The 27,747-nt window shown below is 39.2% G+C and overlaps 1 protein-coding gene across 1 annotated transcript in view; it reads right to left on the reverse strand.

Annotated features, from left to right (window-relative positions):
- The window catches only part of lcor (ligand dependent nuclear receptor corepressor), an 80,054-nt gene that overhangs the window by 12,332 nt on the left and 39,975 nt on the right, over window positions 1–27,747 (reverse strand). The window contains exons 2-4 of the mRNA XM_082536684.1: window positions 24,205–24,270; window positions 11,884–11,963; window positions 7,741–7,873 (exon numbers count right to left, since the gene is read on the reverse strand). Coding sequence (XP_082392810.1) covers window positions 7,741–7,873; window positions 11,884–11,963; window positions 24,205–24,270 — 279 coding nt within the window. The remainder of the gene's footprint in view (window positions 1–7,740; window positions 7,874–11,883; window positions 11,964–24,204; window positions 24,271–27,747) is intronic.

Here is a 27,747-nt window from a genome sequence, read left to right on the forward strand (position 1 = left end):
GCTTAAACCTGCCTATCGATGTTGGAAACACCATGATATCAGTTTGTGCAACAGATTACTGCTTGCCATTATTCAGCTGGGGCTTCCATAACAATTCCCTTCCCCAGGATTCCTTCTTGTTTTCAGTCTTACGCTCCACACTATGTCATCTCTAAACACTGTATTTCAGAGCAGTTTGTCCAGGATTTGATCTTGCAGCAGTGTGTTCACTTGAATATATTTGCGCAGGCAAACAGCCCACATGGTGCAGACACCACAGCCTCTCTATTCACAATACCAACAAGTATTTGATCTGTCACTTTGACAACAACATAAAATCAGCAGTTTTTATTTTTTGTGTAGTTTTTCATCAAACCCATATTTTGAATGATTTGGATTTTCAGCATCGTTTAACATTTGCTCTTTTTCTCCATTTTAGATCAAAACTGAATATTTTTGCGTTTTCTGATTTTAGATAAAATTAGCAATCTGAAGATATTGGTTGGAGCTCCTACAATCTTTATACATAATAATAATCTTCAAACATAATGTGTGAAAATACAAAATGCAGTGTTTAAATTATTAGTTCATTTATTAAAATGAAAAAAAAATTGACCCCATCCCAATTTCTTAGTTTAGATGGAACGGCACAATCAGCATGACAAGTTTTTACTTTACTTACTACAAAGTATTCTGCAAATGTTCCAGGTTTGGCAAATAGGAGGAATGATTTAATATTCTGAAAATCTGAAGCAACATTTATCCCCCAGACAACAACTCCTATCATCTACAACTTTACAACTGTGTTTGACAAAAATTAGTCAAATTGTACTTAAGGGTAGTCGAAATTATTACATGCTTGGGTTTCACCTCCTGTTACTGGTTTCTGTAAGATTAAGCAACACTAAAGCAAACTAAATCATCTGCTTGAGTTTCTTTTTGTTTCATAAATAAGGGCATTTTGGCTTCCACATTTTTTAAAAATACAAAAATACTTGAGACACGAGTAAAAAATAAATAAATAAAAAAATCCAGGTAATGAAAGAAACTAGAAACAGAAGTCATATTTCTACCATATTAGTTTCTCATCATTGGCTCCATGTTAAATTTAGAACTGAATGTCCTGAGAGATCAGTCCCGTCACATCTTAAAGAACAAATAGTACCACATTATCCCAACACAGCACTTCTCCCTCCTCTCCTGGCAGCCTGGATACTTTTGGGATTAGGCTTCAAACTTTCCTTTTTGATAATGCTCATTGGCCCTTAGTTGTGCTGGGGACTTCCCATGGTGCACTGGGCATTCCTTGTCCACTTTTATGTCAGTACTGCTTATTATTAAATTTTGTCTTGTTTCTATCATAGGTTTTGTTTTTGCACTTGTTTCTCTTTGCCCTCTTCTATCTTGCTTTTCCCCACACCAAGCCAGGGAAGGCGGCTACTGCCTGGTCATGTCAGAAGTCCTGACTTCTGTTAAAAGGGAGTTCTTCCCTACTGTCGCCCAATGCTTGCTCATAGGGGGTTAATTTGATTGCCTAGCGGTTTCTTTCTAATATTGCAGGGTCTTTATGTTTCAATATAAAGCATCTTGAGGGCAGTTTCACTGTAAATTGACACTTTATATGAAATTAAACTGATTAAGAAAAATGACAGTTTCAAAGTCCAGCAACTATCAGAAGAGCAATTAGGGGGAAAAAACCCAACGATTTCATAATCCAACTTTCTGTGACCTCCTGCTGTGACCAAACAAATCCACATCAAACACTGGTCACTGATCTCGCTGGTTAATACACACTCAACAAAGCAGTGACAATGACAACACTCGTTTGTTATTAAATCCATTAATCTGGCATTGTCCCAGATAAGTCAGCTCTACTTACTCCTTATAAGCAAAAAGTATATATTATTATGCAGATAAATTCACGCATGCCACTGAGTCAGAGCCCAAATCCTTCAAACAATACATTAGCCCAAAAAATGTAATCCTGAAGCTGTGCTGAAATAATCCAGAAATCACATGCACCGTACATACAAGATACACAACTACTAATCCTGCCTATTGAGAAAGGCACCAGTATACAACAGCTGCTAGCCATTGCCAGCCATTCATCAGATATTTGCTTTTTCAAAATCTAACCCTAATTTGTACAAGATGATTTTGAACTCCCTGCACTGTGTGATCCAAATAAAAGAGCAGCAATTGCTGCACCCTGACATCTTGGTTGGGCTCTGGTAAAAGATATCAGTGAGCTGAGGTTATCAGCTGTTGATACACTAAAGACTACAAAAATGGCTCCACTACTTCAGTGCAAAGGATGATACACCCATATTAGCTTTTTAAAAACAGTTTTTGACAGAACAAACATTCTGGTAAACACTTTGATCTTACATTTTAATTCTTAGGTTTTTATATTGATACAAGCTGCAAGGCTTTATAAGTGAAGCCACTGTACAGCTGTTTACCTAAACGTGACTAATGCCCAGGTCAATTAACTCAACATATTTTCATTCTTACATACAGCTCTGCTGTGTAAGTTCTAGTTTGGAGTGCAAATGCTAAACATTGTTGGAGTGGCATGAGAGTGGGTTCATGGTAACGATCCGTGAACATTTACATCCACCGAGAGCTTCAAGGTCAACTTCTTGATTGGTTGACAAAAAGCTTTAGAAGTTAGTGTGCGGTGTATATGGTCAACGTAGATTAAGTACTGCATAAGGACTTAAAACATCATGTCACATCTGACCTCTGACCTCTCCTTCAACATCAACAGATTGATCTGAAGGTCAAAGTGATAATAATGGTATACAGAGGTATACACTATATGGTATACACTATATTACTTTTTTAAAATACATTTTTGTGACTAAAGACTTAAACAAATTTCACCAAACAATGAAATGAATGCAACACATGAAGTAAATCCACATAAATAACAACAATAATTACAGACAAAATTAGGTTAAGTGTATTACATTGATTTCAACAGAGCAAATAAAAAAACTTAAAAAAAACCTTCCTGCACTACAAACTCCTTAAAGTACATTTAAAAAGAAGAAACTATCTACAAACACAACACTAATCCCTTAAAGGTACATACTGCCCTGAGAGCAAGCTACTCGGGTGGAGGTTTGCACTCTCAGAGCGCTGCATGTTGTTGCTAAACATCATTTTCTCTCATGATACAAAATGACCACAGGCGCTGTCAGATCAGTGATTCTGTGCCTAACCGTGCTTGTGGATCTGTTACTGTATGAATGACTCTGTGTGTGTGTGTGTGTGTGTATGTATGTGTGTGTGTGTGTGTGTGTGTGTGCGCCACATCATGCCTATGCCTGTGGGACTGTTTTTCTGTCTAAATATAGCAGCTCCACAGGCATCTCTCCCTGTGTGAGTGAAGCCAGATTGATTGAGGCTGGGCACTGACTTGACAAACATCTGTTTCCTTCCTCCTGGAAAAAAAATTAAAAATACAACAGCTACAGTCTCCACCAGACTCAGTTCACCTCCGTCACAAAGCATCCACCTGCCTCAGGACAGAACATGATGTCTTCTTAATAAAAAGGGGATTTATGGCAATTCAGCAAATATGCAGATATTCAGTAGAAGGTGATTGTACTGACTGAAAGCTGATCATTTTAGGGTCTTTACCTTACAATACTAAGCAGCTTGAGGCAAGCTTGAAGCTTGTTGTCTACAGTTTCTTCATGTTTTTTTATATTATAGGGGAAATGCACATTAATTAAAACGAGCACTTAAGTCCATCATAGAAATATACCGGCTATATAGTAACGGTCATCTGGAGTCCCCGACAGGTGAACAGCCAACTTAAATGTAAAATCACGGCTCGACTTCAATGCTTGGTTCAACTTGTTTTAAGAATTTTTGGTCAACTAAAAAAAATTTAAGTTACAATTGAATATAGATATTATTATTTCTGACAGCTGCAGCAGAGGGAAAACGTGGAGCAAAGGGCCAGCCAGCTGGGAGTCAAACTAGGAAGTGCTGAAGGAATTTTTGGCCATGTGATGTGGGTCCAAATTGTTTATCCAATGGCTCGATGCTTCAGTTAATTATTAGCAGATCATTCAGCGTGACTCCATTCACAACTGAAGACACAATAGCACCGGGCAGTGAACAGAGTTTAAAGAAAGTGTAAGACAACAGCACTACAGCAGTAATTCCTGTTTTGTAGAGAGAGAGAGAAAGAGTGAAGAAATAAGAAAGTCTCTGATTGGACTGAGAGACTAACTGCGTGACCAAAGCGCTCCGCAGATATGGATCAGTTAATTTGATGGAGGTAGTCCAAGTATTGATGAAATCATGTCCACTTCTGGTTTGACATTAAACCTGTAAGACTGGTGCTGGGGCGAACATTTAGCTCAATGGGAACAGGGGAATAATAGCGCATACATAATGCCAGATATGCCCTAATGCATAATAAGTGACTTAAATCAGATGTGAGGAAAGAGTCAAATTGAAAATGTAAGAAACAGGGATTCTTGCAACAGTGCCTTTTACAGGAAATGACAGAGGAGTCCGGCTTAACATGTGTCAGATAATGGAGAATAGAAGCTCTCAAAGGTAACAAAAAGCACAAAACATTTTAACAGATATTCTATTTAAGCAGCAGCAACTCTGCGTTCACACTGCAGTATCAAGTGTCACACCTCAAATATTTGGCATCGTGTTGACAAAGATTTGACAACAAAAAGGCTGCATTAATTTTATTATCTGTGAAAAATATGATCTGCGCTGTCTCCTTTGAAGTGTGAACAAAGAATATTTAACCTTTTAAATGCTAAATACTTGAGATCTGTTTTTAGAAAAAATACATATTCACTCCTCATAAAGCTGTGTTCTTTGTACGTGAAAGTTTGCGCTGTGACCTTTCTGAGATTAACCGAAGCGCTTGAACTCCTCAACTATCGAGCACCTCGACATTTTGGATAGTTTTTCATCCCACTGCATCTGCCTTAGTGTAAAGGTCATCAAGTGGATTCTTACATTTTAGCAAAGTCAGCAGTCTGAGCAGTTCTCCCAAACAAACATCAGTGTTACTTTTGAACCTTTTTGACACGTAGGGTTCTTTCCTTTTCATTACCCTTTGAGTGAAACGAATTATTTTAAACGTCACAAGAAAAATTGGATTTAATCTTGCACTTTTATCCCAAGTGTTACCGGCTATGATGGTTGATATCATGCAAACTACTGTTATTATTGGGTGATTCAAAAAGCTTATTTGACACAGACTTACATTCAAAACTAATTTACTCACATTTGTTATATGGCTACTATACAACAGATGTGCAATAAAAAAAGTGATAAAGACTATATGAACTCCTCCCATGCTTAATAATCAGTGTCATGGACGACAGAGATGAATCCTAAATGGCCTAAAGAATAATCAGTCTCAGGATCTATAATACAGTGGAACCCCGACTTACGAAATTAATTCGTTCCCGAGGGTCTTTTGCAAGTCGAAAATTTTCGTAAGTCGAAGCACCCATCGCGCGTTTTGACTGAGGCGATGCTGAACGATAGGCTATAGGCTGCTAACTAGAACAACAATACGTCGTTCAAGTGGAACAGCAAAGCGCAAGTACGGAAGCTAAGGGGTTGTCACATGATTTGGAAGGCATTGTAGGCTCAGCCAATCAGAGCCAGCTTATTTCGTTACTCGGGCATTTTGCTGTAACACGGGCAAAAATATTGCCATTCAGTGCCTTCGTAACTTGAATTTTTCATGAAACGGGGGATTCGTAAGTCAGGGTTCCACTGTAATTGTAAATTGGCTACTTTGCAGATTCCACCTATCGCATGTTACTTTTAGAACGTAGCTACCATGATAAACAAGGGACCACTGTATAGATATTTTAAGGCTGTCAAACCTCTCACTATACACTGTATACACTTTTCTCAGACAGGCATGAACATTTTCACACTTTTCTCTTGTAGAATGAAACCAAAGATCAAACCCTGTTTTCGGGTCAAGAACATGGGAATAGAGCAGCTGCCAGAGAATTTAACATTAATGAATCAATGGTACGGAAGCAGAGGAAGCAAGAAGAATGAGTTGAGTAAAGTTTGATTTATCTGACTGTTTTGTTTCGCTTAATGCGCCTTATAATCCGAAAAATATGTTAACTTCTACCTTCCTTTAGCATGTCCAGAAGAACAACTTTTTGTGTGCGATGGTTAGCATCTTCCTCTGCCTTTTGGGTGCTACCGCAGGTGCCTTTGACGGTGCAAAACATTTCGTGGCCATTGTTGTGTTTGTTGGGAGAAAACTTACAAACATACAGTACAGTACTTCAGAGTCACACTGCTAGTGATCGATTAGACAAGCTGAACGCATTCTGTACTGTACAGGAGACACGGCACGAAGGAGACTGATTGACAGTGGTCTACAGCCAATCAGGACGCAGAACACAATGTGATGTAAAAAACCGAAACAAACAAAAAAAAGCATGCAAAATTGCACAAAAAAACTAATAGAAACAGCGAAGCCGCGAAAGGTGAACCGCGTTATAGCGAAGGACTACTGTATTGTAAGACCACATCAAATTCAGATGAATCCCCAAAAGTCCATGTGAAAAGTCCATTGCTAAATTCATGCATTTTTGTTATGACTGTTATAGTGATACTTTTTCTTAGGGGTGTATGTATGTGGCAATCAGCACTAATGAGTTCACCTATCTTATTTTGAAAGTATCCAACGTCCTAAATTCAGTACTAGTTTCTCACTGTAACACCAATGTGTAAAGTAACACTGTACAGAGCTTCCTGCATGGCCTCTCACAATAACCATGGCACTGTTAGCACAGGTCGAAAAAGTGGGTCAGCCTCTCTGGCCCATTTCTCAACCGGTTTAGGGTCTACCTGCAAGGCAGAAATGTCTTTGTCCCAAATGTGAAACTCTGACAAAGTTACATCTGGGATCCCTCTGGGATCAATCCCTGGCCCCTTTTTATTCCAGCTGTACTGTCATGTCATCAATGACACTCAGGCATTACACATTGCTCCCAAACATAGACTTGTGTCCTCTCCAATTCAAGTCCTAATGCTGAGCATGATGGATAATTTCTACAAGAGCTATTTATTTTAGTTCCCAAAGCTGAGCTACAGAATGCAAAAGACATAGTTTAGCTATTTATGAATAAATTATTTTCCATTTGAGGAAAAGAGTTACATACAACTTGGTATTGCAACCAGTGGGTAACTGACCAACTTTCTGTGTTACAGGGTAAAGACTAACATTGCCTTGAACCATCACGCAAACATTCTTTATTTTTCTACTACACTGGGCCTTGATGCAGACTCTCAGTTTGTCATTTAAGCCAACTTTACTCTGATTGGCTACCCCTTAGAAATATGTTTAAAAAGCATGCAGTTAAAGCTTATGTTCTCACAGCAAAACTTATGAATTTGAGAGGACAATACTAAGGGCATCAATTACATCATGACGACTCAAAAGTAGAATAAAATGATCTAAAATAGAGTTTTAAAGCATGCATTTATGGACTACTTTCATATAAGCTAAAACATCATTATTTGAAACATGTTTAATACAAACAACCAGCAATGTAACATATATTGATGACAGAAAAAAGAAAATTTAAATAAAAATATATAGGAAAAGTATCATATTAATTCTAAAATAGACCCATGTTAAATTACTCTGGATATCCATGTCTAGACTGAATTTAATAAATGAATAATGACTGATGAAGAAATGACTAATGAAGGGTATGTATGTCGTACCTTTTCTGTGGAACACAGCATTGAGGAAGTCTTGAGCCTGTCTCTCCAGTCGGCTGATCCGAGACTGCTCCTGTTTGAAGTCTTCACACTCCGACAGCACGTGGCTGCCTCCACCGTTCTCCACGCTGTGCTCCTACACAGACAAACACGCAGAGACCAACGAGTGAGTAAAGGTTTGGTGTGAAAGAAACTAATACCCTCACACTACCACCACATTATGCCACTAGCATTTTTTCATTATGATTGTTTAAACATGTCCAGCTCTCAATGTCGACAATTCTCCGACAGTTCTGTGTCAACAGAAGATGGGTTGCACAGCGGGGACAAGCAGACTTCTCCATACGTTGGCCTTTTTTATTTATCTTGGCAAGCATAGTATGCATTTATATTGCATTTTCCTAGTCTTATTGACTACTGAAAATATTGCAGGGCAAGCCATACACACACACACACACACGTTTTTATTAAGATGACAATAACATAACACTACAGGGAGAAGTGGTGGCAGGACACGTCTTCACTTCCCCACTCACTCACTCACTCACTACTACTACTAATGGCTCAGCCGCTGTGGAGTAAAATTAGGATTTAAAAATTGCCGGGTGATTGCATCAAATTTTTCTTATTTGACAAATGACTGCAAGTGGTTGAGCGTGTGGTAGCTTTAAATGCTGGGTGACCAAGGCAATCGAAACAACAAACAACCGTGGTTGACTTGGGAGTGACTGTCGTCACTCTCAGATTACAACATGTTTGCAAATAATTTTGCTCTAATTTAAGAGTGGCTATGTTACTGTGTGGCTGTTAAATCACCATCATGTAGCATCTACATCGCACTGAGTATTTCTTCTTCAGTCACCTTTCTCACTCACTGTGTGTTAATAGACCTCTCTCCCTTGAATCATACTTGTTATTAGTCTCTGTCTCTCTTCCACAGCATGTCTTCATCCTGTCTTCCTTCTCTCACCCCAACCGGTCCCAGCAGATGGCCCCGCCCCTCCCTCAGCCTGGTTCTGCTGGAGGTTTCTTCCTATTAAAAGGGAGTTTTTCCTTCCCACTCTTGCCAAAGTGCTTGCTCATAGGGGGTCGTATGATTGTTGGGTTTTTGTCTTTATGTATTATTGTAGGGTCTACCTTACAATATAAAGCACCTTGAGGTGACTGTTGCTTCAGAATTTATCAGTTAATTGGTGTATTCTCACAAACAGATCACATGTGCTTGACCCCATTTAGTTGTAACTGAGAGCAAACTAATTTCTAATCTTGCATGTGATCTACAAACACTGTTTTCCCCAGTCTGACTGAAGGGAGGCTCTCTTTAATCCAAACCACTAACTTTTCCAGGATATCGAGGCCTTTAGATCCTTACAGTACAATAGAGAGGAAATTTGAGTGCATGTATGCGTCTGTGTGCATGAGTGGTAGGAAACAAAGGAACTTAGATGAGAAAAGCTTTCTCCAGTCTCTGTTCTCTTTATTTTAACCCCTCAGCTCTCTTTCTGCTGGTGGTTTGCATGGCTTCAGATCAATGAATCGATGGTTCCCGCCCACTGAAGCTCCTCTGGCATCTTGCAAACAAGCAGAGGGTAATAATGGCGAGACAGGGAGAGCACTTGAAACCCTAACATATTAATAAAAACCTGTATTTGAGCATAGAAGACGAATGTAATTGAGGTGCCATGGTTTGCATTATGTGAGCGGCTAACAGTTATTGAGTATTTAGAAAATATGGTGGAAAAAATAAACCTTCTGGAAACCCTGCAAGGTTTTGTGTAATTGATTTTACTCTGATAACTGCTTCAGTTTTTTTATTCATATCTTATCTGTGATTATGCTATTACATGCACAAGTGAGCTCTGGCAACGCAGCTACTGTTAGCTACTGCTACATGGCTTCATGCGCAGAGAAAGGCAGAGGCCAATGGGGGCTCGGAGATGGTAGTGAGTGGTGGAAAAATGGGGATGTTTTTAGCAGACAGATGGTCGACCCTGGGGGTCGGACCAGGGTCAAGTTGAAAAACAAGCAACAATGTATGTCTGACAGAAGGACGCCCCCTCCTAACTTCCTTCCCTTCCTTGTTTATTCTCACATACCTTTCTTTCATACATGTGTCCACATATACATTAGGTCAACATCCCAAAAAGTACTTACCCTGAGCTAAATAGGAACAAAAAAAATAAAATAAAACGAACAAAAACAAATGAAAAGACAAAAAGTCTGCTAATGAACACTGTGACAGGCATTAAAGCTATAAGATGATTTCTTATAAATTATTGTGCATATTTTAGGCTTCAGTGTCCCTCCCCCAATCAACTGCCCTCATAGAAATGCATTCAAAAGCATATGATAATATTGATATGTTAATTAACACAACATATGTGACTCATCTCTTATTACAGCCTCCAGACTAACAAGTCGTTTCTACTTTCTTCTGATATTTAAAAAAGAATTTTTCTTTTCATCCACATCACCCCCTACGGTGTTTATAATGGCGACTGTGGTGATAAGAGAGCGGAGGCCACATGCAACAAGGGAGCCCATTTGGAATCATCCAGAGACTGTTGAGGGCCCCGTAGCATCCTTGCTCTTTTTGTTCCTCATTTTTAAGTGCAGCGGAGGGTGGTAACAATGAATGGCCGCAAAACACGAAGGCCTTCTGCACAGCAGAATGAGCAGAAGCACGATGAACACATGCTTGCATTTGTATATATTAAATAGAAGCTTGTCCAATAAACTCATTATTATTCTGTTCAGGATGCTTTTTGTTGGGCTAAGAAACTGTGAGGGTGTACCAACATCTAGGCTACTGTGGGAGACCAACTAATTTACAATCATGTCAGCATCCTCCTCCTCCTTCCACACACACACACTCACTCACTCACCTCCAAATCATTATGTCACAGTCCTTTTATAGGCTAAATTGGGGTCAAGACCACGGATGGTTAAACAACACAAATAACAAGTAGTGCACCAGGAGGAGGAGAGAGACAAAGATGTGGTATTTTTCAATAGAAAACTTAAAACTGGCAGTGAACTAAAATACAGAACACGTGGACAAAGAAAATGAGCTGCTTCATGAAAGTAACATAAGTGCTGTATCAGGCAGAGAGCAGTATTCACCTCTGTTAGCGACAATGTTAGCGAGGAAATAGCTAATTGAAACGCACATCATGTTTTATTTTTTTAAAATTTGTACAACACTGCAGTGAAACATTCCCCTTCTCCACACTCACAGCACGCATTCAGTGGAACATGTTGTTATACATTATTCAAGGCCTTTACATCTTATTTGTAAGCCTTAGATAATAAAAGTGTGTTCTAATACACATCTTATATTGAGGGCCGTTTAAAAATGTAAACGTTTTTTTCCTTTGGACAAAAGCTGCAATTATTAAGTTGGGTGCAGGGATGGTGGTGTGGTTTGCCTCACAGCAAGAAGACCCTGGGTTGAAACCCAGTGAGTTGGGGTTCTCTACAGGTACTCTGGCTTCCTCCCACAGTCCGAAGAAATGCATGGGGTTAGGTTACTTGGTGACCTAACCCCATGTGTAAATGTAGCCGTCTAGCTCTATAACACCTGTCCAGGATGTATCCTGCCTCTCACACTATGACTGCTGGGATAGTCTCCAGCATCCCTTTGACTCTTAACTGGATATGTGGAAGAGAAAGGGTGGGTATTAAGTTATCTATTTGTATCTTGCTCTCCTAACTAATAATTAATGTGGTTAATTCCCAGTAACCACATCTATGAAAACAAATAAAAACTTAAAAAAATGTTTTCCTTTGCACTCAAAGTATGAAATAAATAAACCCAGCTATGCCACAGCACAATTACACAGTTACACATTATAAAATGTAGCCCCCACCCATCACCCCCCATATTCTGTAGTCTGCTTATTCTTTGAAACAAATTGTTCAATCGAGTGTGCTGCTAAAAAGCTAACATTAGTTTATTCAGGTGAAAACAAAACCTAATGTAACTCCATATTATATAAAAAAAAACCCTGCTCCATTTACATCAGGCACCTTCGTGTTGTGAGGTAAAAGTGATACCACCCAGCAGCTTCTGAAGAGTTGTGAAATCACAGCCATGTAATTAGAATGAGAGGGTCTTATCTAAAAGGGAGACTGAACTGCACCTACCTTGACTTTCTCACGTCTTAAGCAGCAGAAGAGACAGTTTTCATCAAAGGACCAGTCAGACACCTCCTCTGGCTCGCAGTCTGCATGACAGAAAGTATGCAACACAACATAACAGACTAACTCAAACTCCCATAATGCTCAGGATCTCATAAGTTGACTGATGTGCTACCCGGGAGCAGAATCTGTTAGTGTAACAGTAGAAACAAAGAGCAAAACAACGTGGTGAAGGTTTAATGTGTGTTTTACTTGATTTGCGAGGCGCTACTACAATTATTCAGTTTGAATATCCAGGTGCAGATCATTAGCGAGGTGTATATGAATCGAGGGAGAAATCCAGACTGATAAGCCGAGAGAGACTGACAGCTCAGGGACCACCACCCAGATCAACAACAGCAATAAAGTGATTCACTTTTAATTACAGTGACTGACTAAATTCCAGCGATTCAGTCCACAAGCATGCCGTGTAAAAATGAACCACACCTGTGACTGACAGATAAGCTCAATCAGGTATCAGGCACATTATTGCCTTAAACCTCCAAAAGCAGCGTGGACGTCTTTGTGCATATATCTGGGTCAGTTTGAGAGATTCACGCCCTGAAGCCGTCTTCACAAAGAATGTCCAATTTCCAAAACTGATTTCTCTTAAATGTGTTTTTCTGGATGACAAAGTTCACTGGTGTCTCCCTGTAGTTTTATGAGCTTCCAATCATTAAGCCAAAAATCCTGACAGACTCTCTGCCTCTGCAGGTGTTTTACTCTGCTCTAAATTCACATTTCAAAAGAGAATGTAACTGATCAAATACACACGAGCATTGTGGGCAATTAAGAGAACCACAAAATCACATTTAAAGCAAATCTGAGCAGCTAAAGATATATTTCTACACTTGTATAGAAATATAATGCATTTCTCTACTATAAATGCAAATGTGTCAGCACAAAAATTTATGTTTACAGAAAATTCTGGTTGCAAAAATGGCGACGTGTGTAAACACTCTTATATTTATACAGAACAAATTAGCTGCATGTTACTATTACTTTTCACTTAACATTTATAATTAATTATTTGCTGTTGGAGGCTTGACTAGTTTTACTTTTTGTTGTTGTTGTTTTGTTGTTCTGTGCACAGAATGGGCAGATATTACTGGGTGTGTGGTTCTGATCTCATCTCAGGCTGATGGAGAGGTGGAAGCTGAAATCAAAATATCAAGTTTTGTAATTTTAAACATGTATGACATAAACCATAAAAGCTCCATATAATCCAATTAAAAACAACAACAACCTCTGATCAGTGGTTTCTCATATCAATAATAATCCTGTGATTGTCCTCTTATGATTAAATGATGATTGATTTAGATGATGTCAGCAGCAGAAATACATTTTTACCAACATAGCACCTTCTGAGCTGAGGACACTGGCTACAGCTGAGCTGTTGCCATGGTATTACACCTCCATTTAAAACAATATATATATATAGGAGGGAAAAGGAGGGACGAGTCAGCTCCACAGAGAGACAGAACAATATCAGAACATCCTGTGAACATGAAGTGTGTGCCAATTCAAAACTTCCCATCTCCAAAATGACACCTTTTCAGCAACTAAGCAAACACGCTGAATCTCAGGTGAAAGTGCTTCACAAAGTGTTACGCCGTGAGAATTTATTCCTTAAACTGTGAAAATCTGATAAATGTAAGGTGTATGATGTTCATTTTAACATCACACAGGGATGCCTGCAGTTCTGCTGTGATATATCTGTAGCACAAACTGCTTTGCTTTAATGCATTTGTTTCCATATGTATAGGAATGCCCTCGGTCTCATCAAACAACTCGATATTTCTTGTTCTTGATTCATTTGGGGTTTTTTCTTCTCGCGTCACTATTACCCAGTCATTTCAAGACATAAAGCAGTAAAATCTCTGTTTTTTTTTTTTTTAACTCTTTATTTTGTACTTTTTCCTTTGTATTACATACGGACAAGACAATAATAATAATAACACAACAACAAACACACAAAAAAAAAAAAAAAAAAAAAAAAAACCACGAGAGGTCCCGCCCTATAAGGCTGACTGAGACTTATAAATTATCCATTTTGTCCACTGTTTTCGGTGTTTGTCAGATTTCAGTCTCAGAGTGTAAGTCATTTTTTCCATTGTATATATGTCCTCGATTACGTCCATCCAGTCTTCCAGTTTTAAAGGATCGCTTTTCAGCCAATTCTTTGTTATCACCTTTTTGCTTGACAACAACATAATCTTAAACAAATACCAGTCCTCCTTTTTTACATTTTCCCATATTCCAAAATACATTACTCGTGCCTCACACAGTACTTCATACCCCAGCACCTTCGTCATTGTTGCCGCGATTCTTTCCCAATATGATTTAATATATTTACACTTCCAAAACACATGTGAGTGATTGGCGTTCCAGTCTCCACATAATCTCCAGCATTGTTGGGGTGTTTTCAACTGCTTGCTTTTGATATACGGAGTAATAAAAAACCTAATCACATTTTTCCAGCCATATTCTCTCCATCGTCTAGAGCTAGTGGAGTTATGCTGTGTGAGACATAAGGATCGCCAATCATCCTCTGACAACTCAATTTGTAGTTCCGATTCCCACTTTTGTTTAATATATAATGTTTCATTCCTATTCGAATTTTGTAGGCCATCATATAATTTCGACAGAATTCCTGATGGAAGATTTTTATATGCACCTGTTATTGTTCCTATTATACGATTTCTTTCTCTCGAGAGCTTCTTTCTAATTTCTGTATTGTAAAAGTGTCTTAATTGAAAGTACCTAAATAAATCTGATTTATCCAATCCGAATTGTTTCTGTAGATTCTCAAAAGATTTAAATGTTGTCCCATCTATTAATGTACACATTGCTGTAATTCCTTTATTGACCCATCTTAAAAATGTGCTATCCCATTGTCCACTTTGGAATTTTCGAGAGTATGCAGGCCAAATCAGCAATTTACAATCTTCTGTAATTCTATATTTCTTCATTATTGTCCACCAGAGTTTAATAGTAAATTCAGTGATGAGATTTTTGTTCGTGGGCTGGGTAGTTTCTTCTCCCAATCTTGCTTGTGGATGACATGATAGGCAATAATTTAACTCTATATGCTTCCATTTTGAAGTATATTCTGATGAACACCAGTAAACAGTATATCTCAGCTGAGCTGCATAGAAATATTCCTTGAAATTCGGGAGGGCAAGTCCTCCTTTTTCTTTTCCTGATTGGAGTATTTTAAATCTTATTCTTGGCTTTGTCCCTTTCCAAATAAATCTACTAACTAATTTATCCCATTTACCAAACTGTGCATCTGTTATTTGGACTGGTAATGAGGTGAATAGGTACAATAACCGGGGAAGCACATTCATTTTTATTACCTCTATTCTTGAGCTAAGGTCCTTGACGAGCGGAGCCCATTTAATCAGATCTTTTTGGATTGTGTTACTAAACTTCACATAGTTTGCCTCGTATAAAGTACTTGTATCACTAGTTAAATAGACACCTAAGTATTTGATCTTATTTGAATCCCATTTTAGTTTAAGTTCATTTTGTAATAATTCTTTGGGGAAATAATTCAGACAGAGTACTTGAGTCTTTACGATGTTTAGTTTATATCCTGCGTTTTTACCAAAATATTTTAATGCTTTAAACAGCCAAGGAAAGGTCGTATCAGGATCCTGTAGATATATAATTATATCATCTGCAAAAAGACCTATTCGTTGTTCAAGTTTGGAAACAAAAACCCCTTTTAAATCTGTACTTTGCCGTATATACTGAGCCAAAGGCTCAATATACAAAGCAAAAAGAGCTGGACTCAAGCAGCAACCTTGCCTAGTTCCTCTAAAGAGCTCAAAGCTGTCTGTCAAGTCCCCATTTATTTTAACTCTAGCCATTGGCCTATGATACAGGGATTGTATACACTTGATGAAGATACTGTCAAAGCCCATTCTCTTCAAAACAGCAAAAAGATATATCCAAGAGACTCTGTCAAAAGCCTTTTCAGCATCTAAACTCACTAAGGCTGTTGGGATTTTTTCTCTATTAACTTCATTAATTATATGCAATGTGCGTCGTATATTGTCTTGTGTCTGTCGCCCCTTAATGAACCCTGTCTGGTCTTCATCCACCAGGTCAGGAAGGAACAGCTCTAGGCGTCTTGTGATTATAGATGTAAATAGTTTATAATCAACATTTAAGATGGAGATTGGGCGATAAGAATCACAGTTTTCCTTGTTTTTACCTTCTTTCGGTAAGACTGAGATGATGGCCTCTTTCCAGGAAGGTGGAATTTTAGCGTGTTTTATTGTCCAATTAAAAGAATCTATCAAAATAGGGGCCAAAACCTCTTTGAAAGTCTTATACCACTCATTGGGGTACCCATCACTCCCTGGACTTTTATTCGTCTTCAATCTCCTTATTGCCTTATCCAGTTCTTCCTTTGTAATTGGTTTGGTTAATAGTTCATTTTGAGTTGTCCCTATTGAAGGGAGGTCTAACTGATCCAAAAACTCTACAATTTCTGGTCCATTTTTCTGATCCGGTTGACTATACAATGTTTTATAATATTCTTGAAAGGTGTTTTTTATCTGTGTTGGTTCATATAGTAGTTCCTTGGTATTTGGATCTCTAATCTTGTTGACTGCATTAGTTATTTGCATTAATTTTAACCGTTTAGCCAATACTTTAGTTGCTTTGGAGCCAGACTCATAGAATGTTTGTTTTGTGAATCTCAGTTTCTTTTCTATTTCCTCCATAGTCAAATCACTTAGTTGTTTTCTTACGTTTTTGATTTTTTCGGCCAAATCAGGACTCAAATCTGTATGCTTTTTTTTTTCCAAATCCCTTAATTGTTGTTCTAATTTGGACTGTGTAAGCTTCTTCATTTTTTTGAGGTAGCTGGTCCTTGATATCAAATACCCCCGAGTTACTACTTTCACAGTATCCCAAATTATTGTTGGGTCTATCTGATCATCCTTATTGTGGGCAATACAGGTTTGTATTTCTTTTTTGATCTCTTTTACCTCAGATTCATTATTGAGAATACCAATGTTCAATTTCCATAATAATTTCTTATTCTGATTATGTAGGTGAATGGTCAAATGAATGGCGTTGTGATCCGACAAGTCGGCTATACCGATATCGCATTCTGTGACTCTATGTTTATCACTTCTATTTATCAAAAAAAAATCTATCCTAGAGTGAACCTTATGGGCTGCTGAGAAATGGGTATAATCCTTCTCCAGAGGGTGTAATTCTCTCCATACATCACAGAGATCCGCTTCCTTTATTAATGAGTTAAGAGATTTAGATTTATTATCTTTGCGTCTTTTTTTGCTTGTAGTATCTTTAGTATGATTTAATATACAGTTCCAGTCGCCCCCACATATCAAGGTCCCTTCACTAAAGCTTATAATTTTTTCAGATAGTTTTTGATAGAATTTTGAGTTGTCCTCTGGAGGGGCATACACATTTATCAGGGACACCACTTCATTATTAATCCTCCCTTTGACAGCAACATATCTACCCTCCTTGTCACAGATTTCCTCTAACTTTTCGAAATTTACCGTGTTAGCTAATAAAATTATAACTCCTCTTCGTCTGCTATTCTTACATGAGCTATAAAAAGAATTTACATAGCCAAGCTTTTTAAATTTTTCATGTTCTTCTTTTGACATATGAGTTTCTTGAATGAATATAATCTGTGCCTTGTGTCGTTTCAATTTAGATAGCAATCTACTCCTTTTAACTGGATTCCCCAGACCATTGATATTGATTGAAATAATTTTTATTTTACCTACACCACTCATAATTCGTACAGTGTGCAATGATCATCCCCTCTAGTTTAAGAAAATAAAATAAAACAATATTACTAGACATTAAACAAAAATTAAACACAAACTTGCGACTCCCAATTAGTAGGAAGAAACTGTCTCCCACCATGACCCCGTTGGTAGATCTAGGGTAAAAAACCTCCGTAAAGGAGGGCCCTATGAAATATTTGAGAACTGAAGAAGTAGTTCCCATATTATAGTCCAACGTATTTACCTCCATCCGGTGTTGCTCCTCCAGAACTTTGAATTTAAGAGGCCTATAATTTTCTGATCAGTAACAGGGGGAAGATATCCCCCGAACTAATCAGCATTTCTCTGAAATTCCTCCAATTTTTTTTTAACTCTCTGCCTCGGGGAAGAAATTTGCTCTCGATGGGAGATTGAGGCCCGTTTCCACTCTCGACACCTTCTGCTTAGCGCATCGTCCTCCTCAGATGCCGCCGGGATCTGGACATCGTATCCCCTCCTCTGCATCTCCATAGCCGCCTCTCGTACGTTACCGTAGTTTCTGACTCCGTCCTGCCAGTGGATCCGAATGCTCGTGTAGGGAGTTTGGAAGCGCACTCCCGCTTCCTTTAGTATCCGCTTAACTTCTCTGTATTGTTTGCGCTTTTGAACAATATCTGATGCATAGTCATGATCAAAGTAGATCGTCTTGCCATTCACCTGGATTTGCTTCTTTTTCCAAACTTCTCGAAGTATGAGTTCTTTCGTTGTGAATTCCTGGAAATTAATAAGAATCGGACGTGGGAATTCTCCAGGGCGCGGTTTCTGTACAGAGATACGATGGGCCCGCTGGATCTTAAGTTCTAGCCCGGCCGGTATAGGTATCTCGTGCTGTAGCAGCTCCGAGACAAAGTCTTGGACAGATCTCCCCTCGGAGCCTTCCTCCACTCCAACCAGGCGTATATTATTTCTGCGGGATCTTGACTCCAGGTCCACCAGCTTGTTCTGAATAAATTTCTGTGTTTTCAAGCTTTGGAGGAGCGCTTCAATTAACTCCATTGTCACATCTTCTATATTTCCCACTCGATCCTCGGCTTCCCCCACTCTCTTCGACAGAGTTTTTATGTCCTCCTTTATCTTGTCGAGCTTACCGCCCAATTCCCGCTGTAGCGTGTTAATGCCTTCTCTCAGCCTTTCATTATCTTGTTTCATTTCTGATTTCAATGATTCGATGGCTTTTAGTAATTCGCCAGCCGAATCTCCAATTATGCCATCGGGGCTCGTGCAGTCTTGTCCTGTTGCGTTATTGGTATTTATTTTTGCGGCTTTATCATGTCCCCTTGGCATTTTGGCCTCCTTTTGCCTTATTCCTCACCAATTATATTCGTTTTGCTCAATTGAATTGTCTGTTGACGAGTTTTCGGTGTTTTAAATTCCTGATAGGGAGCTACCACCAAACGCGTCCACTCAATCCGCCATGACACCCGGAAGGGTGTTTTTATGTAATTTCCTTTATTGTGCAGTATTGTCCTTAAAGAAAGAAAAAAACCTTCATCTTTTGCAATTTTAGAAAAATAGCAGGATTGAACCACCTGATTTATTTAGGTCCAAATGAAGAGCAACATTTAAAAACAAAAACAAATCAAAAAACAGTAGAATATTAAAAAAATATGTTGATGCTCATCTTTACTGCTGCATTTAACACATACAGAAATGTAAATATATACAGTCCACTCTGACATAATAAAGAAACCATTTGTACATGACCTGAAGCCATGTTCAGCAATTCTACCCTGTCCCGTCTTGTTACTGTGATGACCCCTCCCCACTCTGTTTGTTCGTGTTTCTGTGTGGGAGGAGGGCAGAGTAGCAGAGGTGGGTCCATAGGGGAGCCACACCTGGCACCGCTCCAGTGACTGCTTTATCAGAGGGCCGGGTTTGCACAATCCATCTCTCTTCTCCATTTGTTGGGTTTATGGCTTGCATGCATTTCCACTCATCCTTGCACTCTTTACACTGCTGATACAGATAATCTACATTTTATTCACAGTAAGGTCAATTTGATTAAAGGAATCGTATTTATTTCAATTTCCTTCTTTGTGTCGACTGTGAGCTGGCATACGTGCTGGGAATAGATGTTTCTGCAACAAGCTAATATCGGCAACTGTGTCCATCCATGCCTTTAACTTTCTATCTTTTTTTTTCTTTTTCCTTGTTTGCCATTTATGAGCATGAAAAGAATAATAAAAGAAAGAAAGGAAAATCTTTATATTTATATGGATATTTACAGGATACCTTTGTTTAATAATCCCAAACATGAAAAACAATAATATTTGAGCTATAAATGTGAATATATTATTAACTTGTATTTTTTTCACATTTATAGTTTGACAATAACTGAAAAACAAAGCAGGGCAAAACAGAGCACACGAGGGCAGGCGGGCAATGGCAAGTGACAAGCAGATGACATTCCAGGAGTTTTTGTTTGTTTCTTTGTGCCATACCATGACCTTCCATTACTTTGTAAGATTAGAAAATCAATAATCCAATTTGTTTGAGTTGTATAATCCCTTACAGTGAACATCAAGTCTGCAATCAGTTTTGTAAAAGCTATATTATTTGTTTTGAGGCGACGCAAAGCACTCCCTTTGCACTTGATGCCTCGGTGTAATCGATTACAAAGAAGGTTTAAAAATGGATTTTCACGCTGCGCTGTACTGAACAAGACAACAGGCTGCCAAAAATGAAATATCTGAAGATGAAAATATAACCAATAGGATTTGGAGTTAAAGAGTAACTAAATCCCAACCGCTGCTTTTCTGTCCCCTCTGGCTAACAGTTTAATCTGCTTCACCTCGCGATCACACCCTACAGCAGAGTAAGACACACAAGTAAGATCCGGTCAGGAGGAACACCAGCATGCTTCTTTAAGAAGAACCTGTTCAAATCCTATAAATAGGGTCTGCTAGTTTTCCCCTTTTTTAAAGTGTGTGTGCAGATATGTGCCTGAAATCTCCAGCTTCCCATCATTTTCCTGCGAGACGTGCAGACGATTCAGTTACTACTCTCTCGTTTTCTTTGTGCATCTCTGTCTCCGGGACGGGAATGAATAAGGTCAAAGGTGAGCTGTGCTTGAACCCCATGGTTGTGCCACTTACAGTATCCCTGGGAATGCGCCAATTAAGCTCCAGTCCCACAGCTAGCTTAACCCCCACCCCACCCTAACAGTATTCAAGGTATTTGTGAGTGTGTGCAAGTAGTAAACACAAAGGCGATACTGGCACAGTTTAGAGGAAGCTTTCAGTGTGTGTGTGTGTGTGTGTGTGTGTGTGTGTGTGTGTGTGTGTGTGTGTGTGTGTGTGTGTGTGTGTGTGTCCCTGCTCAGCTCTCGGCTTGTTTACATGCACATAATCAGCTCAGCATACCTGAGCCTGAGCGGCCTGCTTTCGTAAACGTGACAACTGAGAAAATGCAGGTTTCTTTGAGATTAAGAGATACACGGTTTCCAAGCTACCGCAGATGTGATTTCTCTGTAATGTACATCTATGCTGTTTAACGTGAGCTTGTATATCTTTGCATATCTTAGTGTATGCCCCTCAGCACCCTGCATAATTATGTTTATATGTTTGGTTTTGTGGACAAGATTACAGCGAACCACTGACCAAAAAACAGGAAAAAAACATGGAAGCTACCGGCAACTATTGCAATCATCAGACTTCAGCTTCACTTGCTCTGAATCACGTAGCAGCGCCTTCTTTCTTAAACAGACCTTTAACATTTCTGACATTTTGATCGCAGGCTGAGAAAGTTTTCTGCGCCCACAGGACTCAAATCAGTAAATATATAACTCTAAATTGAGAGCTGGCTGACTTCAGCTTTAAACAGAAAGTCTGGGAAACACAAAGGAGGGTGAGGGCCCTTTGAGGGAAAAGAATTCATGAGACAGCATTTTGTTTGGGTTTTTTTTCCTCTTCAAGTCACAAAGATTAACTTTTGCTAGGCGTTTGTGTTTTTACGTGAGGGAGGCTTCACTGCTGCCTCATGTGCCACCTTTACTTGGGAGACAATGTATATATGTGTGTATGTCTGCGCACGAGTGTAACGCATGATTGAAAATGACATGCCCGAAATATTCCAAAAATGCTCTAAGTTGGTGGGGGATGGGTCACATGACACCAGAACGCCATGTTGACCTTGTTTTTTCTGAGAGTGCATGTGAGAGAGTGAGCCGGGCAGCCTTCCTTCGCTTTAGTCACGTGATATTTATGAGAACATGTAACAATTGGGTTTTGCTGATGTAAAAACTAATTTTGTAATTCCTATAAGTACTGTGAGTGTTGTGCATGGGGGAAGAGGCACAGATGATAGAATACCTGAATGCAAACACACCACCTGTGTTTATGGCATCCTGAGTTTCAGAATGTGAATGAAAGCAGTCATCACACAGACAATGCTGTGCAACCACAAATATACTTCATAAATTTACATATGCACTGGGGTTCACCAGTTTGGATGACAGACTGGGGAACCAGCATATGATTGAGCGCTGGAAAATGTGTACACTGTGATTGTTTAACGCTTCTTCCACTAAAGCAGGGGTGTCAAACTCCAGGCCTCGAGGGCCGGTGGCCTGCAGGTTTTAGATATCACCCTGGGTCAACAGACCTGAATCAAATGATTAGTTCATTACCAGGCCTCTGGAGAACTTCAAGACATGTTGAGGAGGTAATTTAGCCATTTAAATCAGCTGTGATGGATCAAGGACACATCTAAAGGCTGCAGGACACCGGCCCTCGAGGCCTGGAGTTCAACACCTGTACACTCAAGGCAGGTCTGAAGGAAAAAGGTGGTCAAACCTAGTGCTAGTAAAGCATACCTAATAAAATGGCATCTAATTCTTTGTGGCATAGATTCGACAAGGTGCCGGAAAGATTCCTCAGATGTTTTGGTCCACCTTGACTTGACAGCATGACACAGATCTGCAGATCTATTGGTTGCTCATCCGTGATGCAAATATCCAATATTACCAGATCCCAAAGGGGCTCTACTGTAGTTCTGATCATTCAAGTAACTGGTTTTAGATTATGTGAGCTATGTGACATGGTGCTTTATTATTATAAGCAGACATCAGGACATAAAGGGACAGACATGGTGAGAAATACATTCATGTAGACTGTGGCCTTTAAATGATGCTCAGCTGGTAGTAATACATGTGAATAAAAAAATCAACATACATAAGAGATAAAGACAATGGCTCTGCTGTAACTTGGGCTATATTTATATGCAAAGTGATCACTCAGGGAAAAAGCAACAGAAGATGCTGCGCTGCTCTCTGGAACTCTCTGAGGCCTTGCTAATCACTCACCAAATAAGCACAGCAAAGAGGGAGGGCTGTTCTTGTGTCTGTAGTTTTTCTACTCTCCTTTTTTTTGATGGATTCATTTGGGAAAAAGAGATTGTGCCGAAGGGATATAAACAATAGCTAAATCTTCTAACAAAATTTGAAGAGGCGAATATTTGAATATTCTACAACTAAAAGCATCTAAGATGACAGAAGAAAAATCTCATAAAGGTTCAAGTAAAGGTCAAAAGACCTGGCATGTTGGATTTTATGAAAAAGAGGAATGACTGCATACACCATAATATTATTTTTATATTTTAATACAGATGTGCAGATCCACATTCAAGTCAGCATGAAGACACATCTGCAGGGTGGTGCTGATCTGTGACATCAGCTGTGTGATTCAGACCGAGCCCTGTTTCTGCTGCTCGTGCTCTCACCGTGAATGCAGTCGTAGCAGATGCATTTAAGTCACTATTTTTTTGCACTGTATTTAGCCGTTTACCAGCTCTTCTAGCATCAGACCATTAGAGAGCAGTGAGAGCCTCATTACCAGAGAAACCATCAAGCTCAGCTGGTCCAGGCTGCCAGTTTTTGTCCTTCTCCAGCTCTGTTTAGTGACATCTGGCCTGTATAAATTAAAGGCTATTGTATGAATTAATCATATTGTTTTGTATTCTAAATGCTTTCTGCAGCAGCGTCACTTCTGTAGGCAATAAATGTTTTAAAGTCAGATCAATGGGGAGATGCTGTGTCGCTCATTGTCATGTCAGTATATATTTATTGAAGGTCCACAGTGTCTCTCACGCTGAATAACACTAAGCTAAATTGAGAGCTGAGCTCCTGCTGTATGTACATGTCTATTGTTTTTTTTAAAAACAGAAATATATAAAAGCTCTCCAGAGCACAAGATGAAAATGACTTTAGTCCTTCCAAACAACATTGTCACTGATAAAAAAGATTTATTTTATTTTTCTCTCAATAAATATCCATTTTGTTGTTTTGTTTATTTCATTTTATTAAAGTTCCCATTTTTTCCCCTCACAGTTTCATCACGTGTGTGTTACTTGGTACGTCAGCTGCCAAAGACTCGGTAGGACAGACTGCCATTTGCGTTGCTAACTATGGTCGGTGCGTTTGTATACAGTTGTATTTGCAAATGCTGATTTGTTTGTTTTGCATGTTTACCTTGGAAAAGGGTGATGTCTTTGACTAGTCCCGGCCCAAACAAGCCTTCCAAGATGCTTTCAAAGCCTGTGAAAGACAGACAAGATGTGACGTTAATGCCAGCTGACACAGTTCCCATCGAAACAACTAATGGCAGCGACCAAAAATACAGCTGCGTGGAATAAAACAATCGTTCTTTTAAGGAGGAAATGTGATGACAACGTGCTTTTCTCCTGGGATAGATTTCTGCTGATGCACAAAAGAAAGAAAAAGCGATATAATAATAAATGTGGGAAAAAAAACTATTTAAATGAAAATGTAAAGATTTAGCAATATATTATTTTATGTGTGCACACAAATATGAAAATATATTTGTATACGCACACACACAGAATGATGTTAGAGCACAAAAACAAAGGCCTTTCGGTCACACAAAGAGTTAAATATCTACAAAGATAAGGCTCAGTGAGCACTTATTACATATACACACACAATAAAAAGAAAAGACACACACACTCAAACACACACACTTTCTTTCTAGCTCTTAAAGCAAATGAGCGATTTACCTCTAATACACCAAGCTAATGTCACTCACTTTTTATTAACTGTAAATACCCCCGATGTGGTGTTGCCAAGCAACAGCACACAAAAAAACCCATAAATACGTATTGTAATTTTCAACCTGACCACCCCCCACCACCACCTCCACCTTTCTTCTCTCTTTCCTCCCCCCAACCCATCCTCCACTAAATGGAAACAGAGGCAGACGGAGAGAAACGGAGACAAAGACATATGTGTGTTTAAATGTGTGTGCATTTTGAGCAGGGGATGGAAGGGTTGGAGGGGTGCGTGCAGGACGCTGCATGCACTCACACACGAACACAGTTCAAGTGTGGGCACTTCGCTCGGTGCTGAAGATGACAGTGTGAGGCCATGCTTCTTTACTCGCAGGAATAGCAGAGACTGAAAAACCAGAGCCTGCATGGAAATGTATTTCTGTTATAAAATCATTACAGTCAGCAGCAACACTTCAGCTCCCACAGCACCAACACTATAAGCAACCAATATAGGAAAGAGGTCAAAGATTCAAGGATTGCAGCTGCATTTTATAGGTTTCAATCCAATGTGGAAGAAACGCAGTTGGAATGGATCTGGTTTGATTTTGCTCTTATTTTTGTTTTGCCGTAATTAATACACGACACGAGACAGCTGGTTTTCAACTTCTAGACTATCTGAGCACACTGGTTTCAAACTGTGACCGCAACAATAGCGGTCAGCTTTAATCTGACGGTGTATCTATCAAACACTGTATTTATTTCCAGATGCTTTTCAAGTCCCTTTTTTTTTTCATTTTCACCATGAAAATTTGACTTTATACGCTTGGTTTTAAAACAATGAGCACATTACTGATTATGCGCTTAGACGTGCAGGAACACTGAAAAAAGTATGTGAAATGGTGTGTGTTTGTGAAAGAGATACAGAAAGAAATCCCTCATTATCTGTCCCTTACTCTCCAGGCTTGTGTTGGCCTACAGCCAGATACAAATGAACTTGTGCGTATGTTTTAATTTCCAGAAACATCTGCCATGTGGTGACACAACAACACATACAGAAATATTACTCAGGACGTTTGTCTGGCAAAATCCAGCTCAGGTTGAGTTTAAAATTAAATAACATGATAACTACTGCAACAACTCCAGCATCATCTATTTAACAGGTCCTCCCTTATCGATAAATACACAGCTACTTTATATAATCTATATAGATTACAGCACTAGATTAGAAACAATTCAAGTAGCATCAAACCAAATGTGTTAAATTTTTAAGTTAATCTTTTTAATGAAGTTAGTATTTTATAGTTGCTATTCACATGGATGGTATTGATTAAACCTATTGTGATGGGCACTTTTTTATATTTTGCAAAACATGTTGTATGAAAACACATCCACCTACCCAGCTTACCACACACCCGCACATCACAGTTCCCTTAAACCTGCACATGCAAAATTCATGCAACCAACAAAGACGGCTTTGATAACAAAAAAACAGAAGCTTCAAAGAATTTTCAAAAGCTTCAATTTTTTCTCCTTCCTCTCCAGCTGGCAATGTGTGCAGAAACACAGCTCTCCTTTCAAGCTGGGGGGATATAATTAGGGTTGCAGCACTGCATGAGAAATCAGCGCTGAAAGTCAAAATTACTGAGCTGCTGCTCTATTTGGCCCATAAGATGGTGAGTGTTTAAAAGGTACAGTCAGCCGCAAACGCTTCTCTGACAGAAGCCCGGGTAGAGTAGAAGATGACTCCCCCGAAGGCCAAAGCCATGATTGGACACATGAGATTGGGGATGCGATTGGGCAAAATGAGATTAGGGGCTGTGATTGGCTAGATGAGATAACGCTGACAAAGTCTCTTGAGCCACTGGCAAAAAGCTCCAGAAATGTAGGTCAGTTAGTGAACACACACACTGCTGGTCCAAAAGCAGTCACACATGACTTAGTAGAAAGAGACCACACACACAGACACACACACACACACACACTATGGCATCCGGGACTGTGTCATTGTGTTATGCAAAAATACATGTGAATATAAACTCTCTTCCTCTTTCTCTCGCACACAAATCTTTAAAATCTCCACTGTGCCACTTCATTTCACTTCACTGTACAGCAGCACAGCTGAGAGGAGCATGACCAAAACTGAGGCACATACACAAAAATGCACACATGCACAGAATCAGCAGACATCAAGCTGAATGGTGTGCATTTCGGTGCACATGACGAGCAATTGTGGCAAATATGTGAACAAATGACCGATGCAGTGAATCACGGTGAAGCTGCTGCACATGCAGGGTATAACACACACAGCACTTTAACGATAAAGAAGAAGTGGATGATGTAGACATACATGCTCGGCAACTTTACACTAGGAGCCATTATTTTTTTAATTAAAGCTTTGGCATTTTATGGTATGTTTACGAGTTAATGAAAGCGGACAGAAAATATGATAACCCCACACTCTATATAATAGATGGATGTAGCCACATAATGCCTGCCACCATTTTGGAATCTTGGAGCTAAAAGCTGCCATATTTAGACTAGAAGATGCTAATCAACTAATGCTAGCAAGCTTCGTTAGCTGCAAGTTATTATGAAGGCTGGAAACTCTGCAGAGACCAAAGCTTTTGTTCGTAACAGACAGACTTCCTCAAGGCTGAAAGGAGGCTCACTTTGGGTTATTAGATGAACTGCAGTTTTGGCATTCATTCACTGATGTTTCTGCTTGGCGTTAACCAGATTTGGACCTTTTTAAAAAAAAAATATTGTGTGGATATATCTCTTAGGAAAACACCATCAACATCAGATTGGTAAAAGTCTGCCTCTCGGTGCTCTCACAGCGCTGCTTTGTATTTGTCAAGAGCAATGAAGCAACTAAAAAATTCACTCAGGGTGTGCTTGTCAAATCAAAGCACACCCAAACGTGTAAAGAAACAACATCTCTCAAATTTCCAACAGCCAAAAGGAAAAAAAATGAACATGACCCTGAAGGAAGTAGTGCAATCAATCT

This window comes from Aulonocara stuartgranti (genome assembly GCF_965226115.1).
Source record: "Aulonocara stuartgranti genome assembly, chromosome: 6".
NCBI lineage: Eukaryota > Metazoa > Chordata > Actinopteri > Cichliformes > Cichlidae > Aulonocara > Aulonocara stuartgranti.